At 39.1% G+C, this 12,035-nt stretch overlaps 1 protein-coding gene across 3 annotated transcripts; it reads right to left on the minus strand.

The window, feature by feature from the left end:
• Window positions 1-755: 755 nt before the first annotated feature.
• HRG (histidine rich glycoprotein) lies at window positions 756-11,727 on the minus strand. Of its 3 annotated transcripts, none has more exons than XM_017810476.1 (8): window positions 11,430-11,727; window positions 7,861-7,968; window positions 6,796-6,883; window positions 6,111-6,277; window positions 4,320-4,436; window positions 2,788-2,874; window positions 1,903-2,164; window positions 756-1,698 (listed from the first exon to the last, which is right to left on the minus strand). In XM_017810476.1, exons 1-8 carry the CDS (start codon window positions 11,625-11,627, stop codon window positions 1,250-1,252), a joined length of 1,476 nt encoding a protein of 491 aa, XP_017665965.1. In that variant the 5' UTR covers window positions 11,628-11,727; the 3' UTR covers window positions 756-1,249. The 3 variants fall into 3 exon arrangements, with proteins under 3 accessions (XP_017665965.1, XP_017665964.1, XP_017665963.1); XM_017810475.1 differs by having other exon boundaries at window positions 1,903-2,167; XM_017810474.1 differs by having other exon boundaries at window positions 756-2,167.
• Between the last annotated feature and the right edge of the window lie 308 nt (window positions 11,728-12,035).

Here is a 12,035-nt window from a genome sequence, read left to right on the forward strand (position 1 = left end):
TACAAGTTTTGATTAAAGAAAATGATCTTTAGTAGAGACTATGGATAAACTGTGCCAGAAATAAGATTGTTTATACATGTTGACAGACTTCTAAAACTTAGTCAATCTTCACTCGGTTACACTGAGTACCCATTTGTTTCTTTTCCTTCAGTGTAACCCTAAGACTGTTTTTCACTTTATGCTGTTAAAGAGCTATTTTGAGGATGAAATTACTAATTTTCTGAGATTAATCCCAAGTTCTTGCTTATGAGATAGGTGTTCTGAACCAGCTCACTGGGGTCCTGGGACTGTCAGAATGGACTCAACCTTGATCTGGGCTGGAGTATAAAGAGGCACCACTATTCTTGCTTCCTGCTCCTCCCAACTCAGTTTCCATTGAGGAAGGTTCAGTGATAAAGAAAATATTTACATGAAAGAGTTATTACATGCATCTGCTTTCCTCTTCCCCTGAGAGCAATTATGAGCTATTTGAAAAGGGCTCTCCTTGACTGCAGTATTTCTGGGTATCACCACCAGCAGCTGTAGCAATGGAAGCACCTGTGTGGGCCACCCTGTAGTGTGAGACTGCAAGTCATTAACTGTTCTCAGACCTTTTCTAGGTAAAGGTGGTAACCCAAACACCATTAGTGAATTTATGCTAGAGTTTGCTTCATGGATGTTTAAATAGCTTAATAGTTTAATATAATTTATTAGTTTAATATTAACAGCTAAAAATTGATAGTAAAAAAAAAAAAGACAAAACTTAGGCAACTTTGTCAAGAAAAAAATTCTTGCATATTTTTATTTTTTTTTAGTTTGTATAAAGCATGAATGTAGTGCCATGGATCACTTTTTGTGGAAGGCAGTCAAATTTCCTCTAGGTCAGATTCCTCTGAGAAGTACATTATAATTGTGAATGATGACAAAATTAAAGATTTTAGGTGGTAGTTTTCACTATTAGGGAATTTTCCTTTTAGTTAGAACTGAAGGAACATTGTTTACTGGCGAGTTTTTTACCCATTCACAATATCTGAGGGACTCAGAATTTTGAGCCTTTCAGTCACAGTGGAGCCTGAGATAGCCAGAATGAAGATGCAAGTTGGAATACTTAATGATTCTTTTCAATACTTCTCCTCCCTAGAAATTGAATGCTTTCCCCCTTCTCCCTGTGCTGTTTTCATTCATTGAAGAACTGCCATTGGCCCTGCAACTCTCAAGCCAGGAACGTCTTTCTCTGGGGTCATAAAGGAGAATTTTCTGCCATGGAGCTCTAGGGAAATAACGGCAAAATTTTTGGAAGAACAAGTTTAGGTTTTCCTGGGCATAATTCTGATTGTGTAGGGTGATATGGAAAACCTGGATCTTCTGGCATCTCCTTTAGTCCTTCACCAGTGCTGGAAGAGTGAGTGTTGAACTGGGATAGCTCAAGGAAGTCTGCACTGGGAGGTGTGAGGGAATCCTGCTGATTTAGAACTGGAATGCGATAGATAGTTCCTGTCATGTGGCATGGAAAATACTTTCCTGACATGCTTGTCTTGTTGCAGTGATGTCTGTAATGGTGATGACAGTGATGAGGAGGGTGTCCTGGATGTGGTCCATGATGGTGAGGAGGATGGGGGTGATCTGGTCCGTGAGGAGGAGGAGGGGGAGGAGGACAGTGTGGTCCATGAGGAGGAGGAGGACAGTGTGGTCCATGATGGTGAGGAGGATGGGGGTGATCTGGTCCATGAGGAGGAGGGGGAGGAGGAGGACAGTGTGGTCCATGAGGAGGAGGAGGGGGAGGAGGACAGTGTGGTCCATGAGGAGGAGGAGGGGGAGGAGGACAGTGTGGTCCATGAGGAGGAGGAGGAGGACAGTGTGGTCCGTGAGGAGGAGGAGGGGGAGGAGGACAGTGTGGTCCATGAGGAGGGGGAGGAGGACAGTGTGGTCCATGATGGTGAGGAGGATGGTGATGACCTGGTTTATCATGGGGAGGAGGGAGAGAAGAAGGAGCAGGTCCTTCATGGCTGTCTTGATCCTCCTTGTTGAAATTTTGGCTATGCTCAGGGTCTTCAGGTCCGGGCTGAGAAGAGGGTGGACGTTCACGTCTGTGATGATGTCCATGATGATGTCTGTGACCAAAATGATGACGGAAGTGGGGATGTCTGTGTGGTTTTCCACCTTTGCCTCTTCGCCCAAAGCCAAGCTGCTGTTTATAAAAACACCAGGGGAGGAAGTATTAAGTCAGGTGTTGATAGGACAGAAGAAAGTGATGAGAAAGAGAGAGGTGGGAGTTAGTAGGTCTGCATTTATAGCTCTGATGATCTTTAAGGAAAAAACCTGCATTTTTTTCAAGATGGAAGGAGTAGATGAAAAAATGCCAAATTACTGAAAATCTTCTGGAAATAGTACACCATATCAAAATTATATAACCAGCTGGAAACATTTGTGATGGATCAAAACAAAATAAAACCCACATTAAAGTAGCTATTGTAATATAAACTGTAATACCAAATATGATAAAGATCATCTCCCCTTCTCTTGCTTTCTAAAATTCCTTTGAGCTTGTTTGCCAGTCTTTACTCTCTTAAACTAAGTCAAGTGATTGACCTGAGAGAAGACTTGGAGGGAGTAGTAGTGACAACTCAATTCCAATTCATCCTCTGATTGACCTCAAAGGTCAATCAGTCCCAACATGCTGCATCACACTCAGGCAATAATAAATTGGCATAAACAACTGTTACAATCATCTACCAGCATGGACTAAGCGAGGTTGCTGTAACCTGCACGAGGATATAGCGAGAGATGTGTCCACAAGTGAGTACATACCCAGGGATGGTAGATTTCACAACTTATATCTGTTCCATCAGGTTCATCTGCATCACTTACAACTCTTGCTGTGCAGAATCCCATGTGCTAAGCAAAAGAAAAGGAAAAAAGAACTGCAACGTACATCTGGGTTCTTGTGATGGAGTTAATAGAAGCTACTGAAAGTTCAACATTTTACAAGTGAGGCTGGTTCCCTCGACACCTAAGTGTGTTTACATAGCTTAGCTAAATTCTGAGCTTTCTGGCCAAGGCTTACCAGCAATTAATAATGATTAAAATATGTGCCATTTTTGAAGATTCTTGACTGTGAAGACCATTTCATCATGTGCATCTAGAGGGCTTCTACTCCCCATCTTAATTCTCTTTTGAAGTCTAAGAAACTGGCCAGCTACTGATGTCTCCAAAACAAGTACCCTGTGAGTGATTGATTTTTATTCCTTTTTTTGTCTGTGCTCAGATAGGGCTATCCTGAAATTTTACTCAAAGTTCTCAAAACCTGTCACTGTGTAGCTATGCTGTTTCAGCCAAAGTTCAAGGCAGAGCTTTCTTCCTTGTTTTAAAAAATATTTTCTTGTAACTTTTTAGCATTTCTTCCCTTAGCATCCTGTTTGCTATGACTTTCTCCTGCTGTCCAATCATTGTGTGTGGAATTGCTCATGTGAAAGAGCACAAAACTCTTTGAGGGGTTCTGTGTATGCTTTCTGTAATGAATGCTTTATCTTGATATGTGTTTGGGCCATTAGTAACCCATTATGATCAGTGATTAGAAATGTTACTGGCAGTTTACACACGCAGCAATGGTGGCAGCACTGAGAACAGAATTCAAACCCTCTATAGCCGTTTTGTGCTTCATTGTAGTGAACTTGTGACTCTGCTACCAGTTAATTCACAACCCTTTTCAGTCTTCTGGGGTATACAAAGCTAGAGAAGAAGATGGATGTAAATAAAACAAAAGTTTTACATGTTTTATTTTTCCAGGTTTTTGTTTCATTCCTTCAATTAATTTCTGGGAAATATTTTTTTCTGAAGTTATGAGACCTTGCTTAGCTGTTTCTTTGGTGTAGACTATTATGGTAATGGGAAAGTGGGGTGAGGAGAATACTTTGATAATTATCTGCAGACAAACTTGATTTATATAATCTACTCTCCATTCCTCTGCAGTAGAGGAGAAAAAGTAACCCTGAGCTCACCGGGATGACATAAGACATGCGTATTAGTGTAAAAGTTTTTATGAACATAGCATGGATGATTTGCTAGGGATTAGCCACAATATGAATGCAAAAGCCAGACACAACCTGAAAAGCTCTAGGCCTCTAATGTGCCAGAGTCCAGTTACATTTAGATCTGAGAGTTCAAACTGTCTCATTATAAAATAAAAAGGAGCAGCTATAAAATTAGGATCTGGGCTTGGACATGCTGGATCTTTAATTTTGAGTTTGGGTTCATGGTTATAAGTAACGTTTGGAAATATATTGGTAAAATCTTCCTGGTCCCATCCATTGTATCAGTTCTTATTCTAAAACTTTACTTACAGCATGCCAGTCATGGAGAAAATCACAATCCAGTGCCTGATCTTCTTGCTGCACAGTTTTGGAACAGTTGGTCTCCTTTATAGAGAATCCTAAAATGTGAACTTCCCGGGAGCCAGTCTGAAACCAAGAGGTCAAACAAGAAACAGTAACTAAGTGTATTTAAAATCCTGTAATTTTCAAAGGAACCGTATTTCATTTTGTTGTCAAAATCCCATCTAGGTCATGCTTTCCTTTCCTGTCCTGTTCAAATACACATATTCAGTGAGGAAAACAGGTTAGATAATTTATACCTTACTTTCCTCCCACCCTCCCAAGTTCCAGAAATGCTTACTTTAATTCTTTGTCTAGTATGTGTGTGTTATAAAAGCTGTTACTTTTACAGCCTGTGTTTTTAGGCAGTAGTGTCCTTAGAGTCCTCCTGAAACTGAACTGCTATTCCTGTGAAAATAGAGAGATCTACTGGATGGCAACCACCCCTTTCCAGTGATGGAGGTGCAGAGTATTACAGTTCTGATGTTAATTTGGGGAGAAACCTGTGAGATTGTTGCTTTCTTTCGTGGCAGGGGTGTTATTCATAGAGAAGGCATTACTCCATACGAATATGGGAGAAGGCCTTTGTGATCCTATTAAAATCCATAAGGAGGTGTTTCATTTTAATTTCCAACTGTAACAGTACTTTATTTCAAGTCTGTGTTAAAGGTGTCCATAGCATGTGTGCACACAAGTTTCACTAGTTTAACTAAACTGGTTAAAAGTGGATGCTCATACTTTATGGTAGAGTTTTTTATTGTAATTCATAGTTTCTGAGTGTTGTGCAGTCTGTTAAAATCCAGTGGTACAATCTAAAGTGTCCATGTAGCTGAAAATAAAGTGTTTGGGGAGAAATACATGAATCCAGGCAATCTGGAAACAGCCACTTGCTAAATTGGAGTGGGGGGAGTATCCTGCATGGGGCTACAGTGTGGAACACTGTCAGGTTTCTGAGCAATATTAAAAGCTGCAGGGAGGCGGGGTTGGCCTGCTGTAATTTAGGCAGTTTCCAAGATTAACATGTGTTATGGTAGGGGCTGTGGGACTTCATTACAGAGGTGTCCTGAGCTGATACATGTTGGCAGAATGATCCTGTGCTGTTTCAGTAAATGCCTCCAGTATCTACCACCAAAAAATTTTGGTGCTGCGAGGGTTATACTTCAAATCAGCCAAGGCATAAGTCTTCATGTTGACATCACTCAAATATGGAGTTATTTACCAGAGCCAGAAGTTCTTCAAGAGGTACAGCATAGATACAAATTCACCTCCCATCCCAAAGAGCTGTCAGTGCTGCTTTGCTTTGCAGCAGAGAGTCAAAATGACTTCTGAATTTCCACTGTGTTGTTCCCCTGAGCTAAATATTCTAAGAGTAGAAAATTGTCTTCATTTGACAAAATGTGTGACTATGATAATACACAACTGTCCATCTAGAACTCTGGTCAGTAGTAAATAAACTCATGTGTGTTAGGATAAGATAGGTAAATAGGCATTCAAAATTAAAATATGCACACAAAGAAGGTTTTGAATTTTGAATGCTGTCACACTGCCATAGCTTTTAGTGAATAAGAAATCCTTTTGCTTTCACATGCCTAAATTGAAGTTGATGACAAGTCTTTGCAGAAGTAGGACTTTCAATTTTAAGCAGATGATTTGTGCTGGTAGGTCTGTTCCTAGAAGGATTTGAGCTCTGGTCCCATGGTTTTGGAGCTGCTCACAAAATTTTGTCATTTATAAGTAATTCTAGGACAAAATGCCACTTACCGTCTTTAAAACCCTTTCAACTTTGTCCACAGCGAAGTAGTTTGTGTGGTTACCTTCAATCTTGAATTTCTTCAGGGCCTTTGTAGCAATATCTTTATGTTGCTCTGTGACTTCTAAGACTTCGATTTTCACAGGACAATCTTTGCACTCTAATAAATCAGGTGGAACTGTAAAAACAGAGAATTTACTAATATTGCAGTGGATATTAATGCTCTTGGGAGCGTCCCTGTGCCTTTAATGTGAACTCATAATGAGAAAGTGGAATGCAGCATTTCTTTGGAAGTGAAATACCTGTCCCTCACTCCACAAATATGGATTTGTCATGTAACATGAAAAAAAACCAAACCCATGAAAATGAATATTCTTATAAATCTTTTAGCTACACCTTAGAATCTTACCACCCTAGATGGGCATTCTTTCCAAGTTTACATTTGTTCTGATATTCATTATGATGTTTTGGTGGACTGGAATGGTGATATCATCTGACATCAATAAAGTCTGGTTTAGAAGAGTAGGGTAACCTTAATTCTATTACTCATTCTTAACATTCCATTTGAATTATCTCAAATATGAATTGCAAGCAGATGAATGAATCTGTTACGGTTACCATACACTAGTGGTGCACAGGCTGTGGTACTAGGGCTGGTTTGAGGTATGTGTTGGCTTACAGCAGTGGTTATTTTACCTGGACTTAAGGTACAATTAAATCCATATAGTTGAGGTTTCTTCAGCAGATGGTTCGTATATGTGATAATCTTACATTGCCCAAAGTCCTGAGAGGAAAAAAGAATACATGATTATGATGTTATTTTCACTGGATTTAATTGGATGTAGGCGATCATAGAAATTATACCTGCTTTTAATGTGCGGTACCTCCAAGAATAACAGATGTGGTCATTAATGGAATGTTTGATCTGGTACCACTCAAAATTTGTCTTCAGATAAAATGGGATCTCCCTTTACAAGAGCCTTTATTTTAATTCTCAGAGTGCATGACTGAGTAGACAATGGAAAACTGAACCAGCCTTCTCAGCCATCCTAATACTTATTTACAGTAAGATAATACTAGTTACCAGGGGAGGTTAGAATGTCAGGCTCATAAATCTTTATCAAAAGGTGGATGGACCTTTTCTTCCATTCCTTTTCCCCATCTTAAGAAAAAGAGTAAATGCCTTCTCTCCTCATGGCCTCCCTGCTCTGTCTTTTGTTGTAGTAACACAACTCTCCTATTTAAATAAAGTTTTGGACTGGGAGTTCTCATCCCAGACTGCCTCATTGGACTAGAAAAAAAGAAAGGGCAAGTGTTGCTGTATGTCATTCGTGTACTGACACTACCAATATTTCACATTGTCATACCACAAATGCTATGACAGAAAACTGACAAAATACACCGCTGGTATTTCTGGCTCATATACTAGGAACATGCTTAAAAAATAATTTCCAGTGCCCTTTAGTTGTCAGCAAATTACCCTTAAAACATAAGTTCTGCTACAAGCAGTGGAATGTGGAGGATAGTTCCTTTGAGACTACTAGTTAAATAAAGCTACACTTATTTGAAGAGTCAACCCCTTTCCAAGCCTTTAGCTTATGTTTAACAACTCTAGAATTAAATATATTTTATTTTAGAATAAGCCATATTAAAGCTCAGTCTTCACTTAGAGATTTTGTGACACAAATTTCTGGGCAGTTCAGATGAAGATGAAGTTAATGCATTATTGGTGTCTGACTCGGTGTGGGTACCATTACTTGCCATGGAATACGTGTCACTGTATTCGCAGGACTCCCAGTGTTTTCTGGATAAGACAGGGCATTCGGTTTCCAGCACATCCAAAGTTAGGTAGAGGACTGATGAATTTCCCTGGAAGAGACGTGTGAGTAAAAAAGAGTTTGTAGACAAGAAGTTTGATCTGAAAGAAATTTTTTTAAGGTTGATACGTTTAATCTTTAATGAAGCTTCTCCAGTTCTCTAGTAAGGTTTTTCTGAGCTGACAAGTGTAGAAAGGGTTCAGGCTGGAAGGGAGCTTTGGAGGTCATCTTGCCCAGCCACTTGCTCAAGGCAGAGCTAAAACTTCAAAGTTTCAGCTGCATTCTGTGTATCACCAAGACAGACGTTCCACAACCTCTCTGGGCCATTCCAGTACTTAACCATTTTCTCCATGATTTTTTTTTAGTCTTATATCTATTCAGAATTTCCCTTCCTGCGACTGTAACTGTTGCCTCTTATCCTCTTGTTGAGACCTTGTGAGAAGAGTCTGTTGTTCACCTGGCATTCATCAAGTAGGGAAAATGTCAGTGTTAAAAAGTTGCCATTCCCTCTTTCTGATTTTCACATAGAACACTGTTCTATTAGGACATCAGTTGTGTAGGCAGCCAATTATGTAGCTACATCCATTTCGAATTACTTCAGTGATCAGATACTCTTTCAGAACTTTGCTTCCTGATCAGTTTATTCAAGGAGTGATGCAACAAAGCTGTAATAATCCCTACAAAGTCAGGAGCCTTAGCTCTGAAATTCTTCTAGTATATTCTATCTCCTGAGTGAATAGGATGAAGAATTAAAATTTGAATTTGGCTGCCAGTGTAATGGGATGTGGTGCTAAGAATTTTTTGTGGCCCACAGAAGCAGTTTTTTATTTTTCTGCAGGGGAATGAATCTTAATTCACATTTGGAATGAATTATTTAAGCTTCATTCAGCCCTTGTATGGACATTCAGAATGAACACATACGTATTTTATTTTGTCATTTAGATAAAATCATGCAAAGCCCTTCACTGTGAATAAATGTCCTCAGGATTTATGAGGTTTCATCCATTCAGGTTCCTTTTTCAGTGTTTCTGTATAGACGAGACCTTGAGAAAGAATTGCTGCAGTCTAGTGTGATATTTTTAATAATGAGAGTTCACCAGTGTCATGTTAAACACTAGTTTTGCAGTATACATATATCTTACTGTTGTCTCTAATTTTAAAATAGAGGTTAGGTGGATTGGACAAAGACATATGTTGTTCAATGGCAGAATTGGGAAAAGAATAAAATTGTCCTGGACACATATCCTGCCCACTAGCTACATGTTTATTCTCTGCTTAGGGGTAGTTAGTACTTCTATTTTATTTTATAAATCTCAATAATTTCAAACTGCTTGTCAACATATTGTTAAAATTCAGACAGAGAACAGAGACAGTGAGAAACACTATTTTCTGATTAGTGTTTGTGGAATTGCACTAAACAGAAAGGTAAGATAGTTAAGACAGTCTTTTGTGAAACGTGCTGTTCACTAGGAATCCTCTAAAACTGAAATGACTAAATATGTGATGCACTTCGTCGTCCAAACTTGTGAAATGCTGAAAAAGCCAGTTCATCCCTGGCAAATACTTATTTTCTTCAGCAGAAAGCATTTGGATTCACTAAAGCCTAAAGCAGATCTTGGGTAACATTAAATCTCTACCTCCAAATATACAGTAGAAAATTCCTCTGTTCATCTGCTGGATAGCTCTTGGGGGGAAAAGAAAAATTCTTACATGGTGCCTTCTTGGTTGTTTTAAAAGCATCTCGGGCACTACACAGGCCTAGAACTGTTCTGTTGTAGATACTTGAGTATCTTATGCTTCTAGAACTCCCATGTAAACCTAGTACAGATCTGGCTGCTGGGAATTGTTCTGCTTAGGTTTTTGAGAGGGCTGATGTGATAGACCTGATGCACACTATTGCATGGACATAAGAAAAATAATGTTTTGGTCTTTTATAAATACATATACATATTTTTATATATATATATATATATATATATTTAATATCATCTTGGCAATGGAGCCAACAAAAGTTCCTGTACAATAGTGTACATGAGCAGTGTGCAGGAAACACATCTAGTGGCTTTGGGTCTGAGAACATACAGAGACGTTACGGGGAGAATTCTTTAGCAGTCAGGTAGATAGAAGGGTCTTTTCTGTTCTTGTAGACTCTATGTGACAGCTGAAGCTGTGGCCCTGGACTACAAAGACAGCAAAATTCAGTAAGTGTATGAAAGCAACACATAAGCATGGTAGTCCAATGGTTATAGCATTCATCTGGAAGCGTGAATCCTCAGTGCTGGTCCCTGTTCCAAGTTATGATTCCAGGGTTTATATAGTCAATAATTGCTTAAAATGTAGAAACGCTGAGATTTTTCTGTTTAGAAACAACTGTGGGTTTTGTCATTTATCCAATGAATTTTGCATGTCTTACTGCCCAGTAGCTCCACTTCACAGGAGTGGCACACACATTGCTGCATGGCAGCAGCATTCTTCAGGGACAGGAGACTTGAGGATTGAAATCTCTTAATGCAGAACTTAATGCACTGATTCCTTCCTAGGTGAGCACTTTAACTGCCTGGCTACTGCATAAAACTCAGTGCTATCACTTGCCACATCCTTGTCTTTGAAAAGCAAAATAGTCCGTCAGGTTTTTTGAAATTATACCTGAAGACCTGTGGTAACCTTTGTTCTGGGTCACTTCCTGAGCTTTACTTGTCCTAACAGGCAATATTAAGCAGTTTCATCAAAAACTAGCCTGTTTTTCCTTTTGCCATGCTGAGATGTGTAACACACTTCTGAAACACTGTGTCTGGATGCAACTTCTTTGCCAAGCAGCCAAAGGGTACCACGTGCATTAGTAAATCTGCCTGTCCTGGTCTCTTTTACATACTAGTTAAAGAAATTTTTGTATTCTGTTGCTTTTTCCACTATCAATTTGTTCTGGCACTTAGGCAATCATTGAGAAAGGCTTATGTGTCCTCTTCTAGGAAGCAGAAATAGAAATAGGAAGGAAAAAAGGAAATGACTGCTATGGATTCTCTATCCAGCCCCTTCCCTGTTTTGCAGAGTGGCAACTCCTTTGGCTTTCTCTGCCTTTTTCCCTTCCTGCCAGTTAACCAACTATCTCCAAAATGAAGATAATAACAAAATACTAATCTTGCAGGATACATTGGTCTAGTTAATGTTAGACATTCACGGTTTAAAGAAACCTTCCCAATATAACTTTTGAGTATAACATCTGAGACTTGACAACAGACAGGACAGGTTAATTTCCAGTGTTGTATAAAGCTGTTCAGAGCAACTCTTATGCCAACATCCTGCTGGCCAAGAGAATAGAGGGCATTCAGGATCGTTTGAAATCAAGTTTACGTGCAATAAATCATGCACAAATGAGTACTGAGGTAGTGTAAATCACAGCTAATTCATTGAATTACATCAACATTAAAAGCAATAAACATAAGCTTTTAATGACCTGGCTCATTATTTAAAAATCACAATCTTGCGTAAATCAGCCTTTAAATTGATACTTACTGTATGTAGTTCATGTGCATCAGCAACACGGAATAAACCAAAAACATAACCATCTCTGCGGTGTTTGTTGACCAAATCCAGGGCCACTCCTGCATCTGTTTCAATGGTGTTACAGTCTGCAGGTGTAAAGCTTGCTTTGTTTTGGGCATTAGAACACTGCAGTAGTGTTAGAAAAAAAGCTGAAGCTAGAAGCAGCATTTTGTTTGCAGTTTTAGGTCACTTCTGCCCATGCCCTGATAAAGCCAGCAATCTGCTTTCAAATCAGAACAGTCCACCAAAGTTATGAATGCTAAAAGGGCATGGTTTTATATAAATTTAAGTGTCATGTCAGACAGTCATTGCCTTGACCCTGGATTAACATTTGCAAACAGCAAGTAAATGATTATATAGTGATTTAGCAGATTTAGAGGAAAGTGTGCTTTATAATACTCTCTGGACTACTCATCAAAGGGTCTGTTTGTGATTCTTTATGCAGGCATTGTGCAATAATGCTTTACTAAGAAAAGTACCTACAGGGTGCTGCTAAGCCTGGCAGTAAGAAGGTCCAACTTATGTGTGCAGGTATTAAATAATCTTGCTCTTCTGTTTACTGTTAAAACAGTTGAA

Source organism: Lepidothrix coronata, unplaced genomic scaffold, assembly GCF_001604755.1.
Source record: "Lepidothrix coronata isolate B3197 unplaced genomic scaffold, Lepidothrix_coronata-1.0 Scaffold29, whole genome shotgun sequence".
NCBI lineage: Eukaryota > Metazoa > Chordata > Aves > Passeriformes > Pipridae > Lepidothrix > Lepidothrix coronata.

Bases quoted from the DNA above. Each gene is read 5' to 3' on its own strand.
- HRG (XM_017810474.1), bottom strand. From the start codon at position 11,627: ATGCTGCTTCTAGCTTCAGCTTTTTTTCTAACACTACTGCAGTGTTCT. The intron at 6,884-7,860 runs GCAAGTAATGGT...TTTTCCTCTCAG, and splicing joins ACAGTGACACGTATTCCATG to GACTTTGGGCAATGTAAGAT. The intron at 4,437-6,110 runs GTAAGTGGCATT...TCTTGGTTTCAG, and splicing joins TTGAAAGGGTTTTAAAGACG to ACTGGCTCCCGGGAAGTTCA.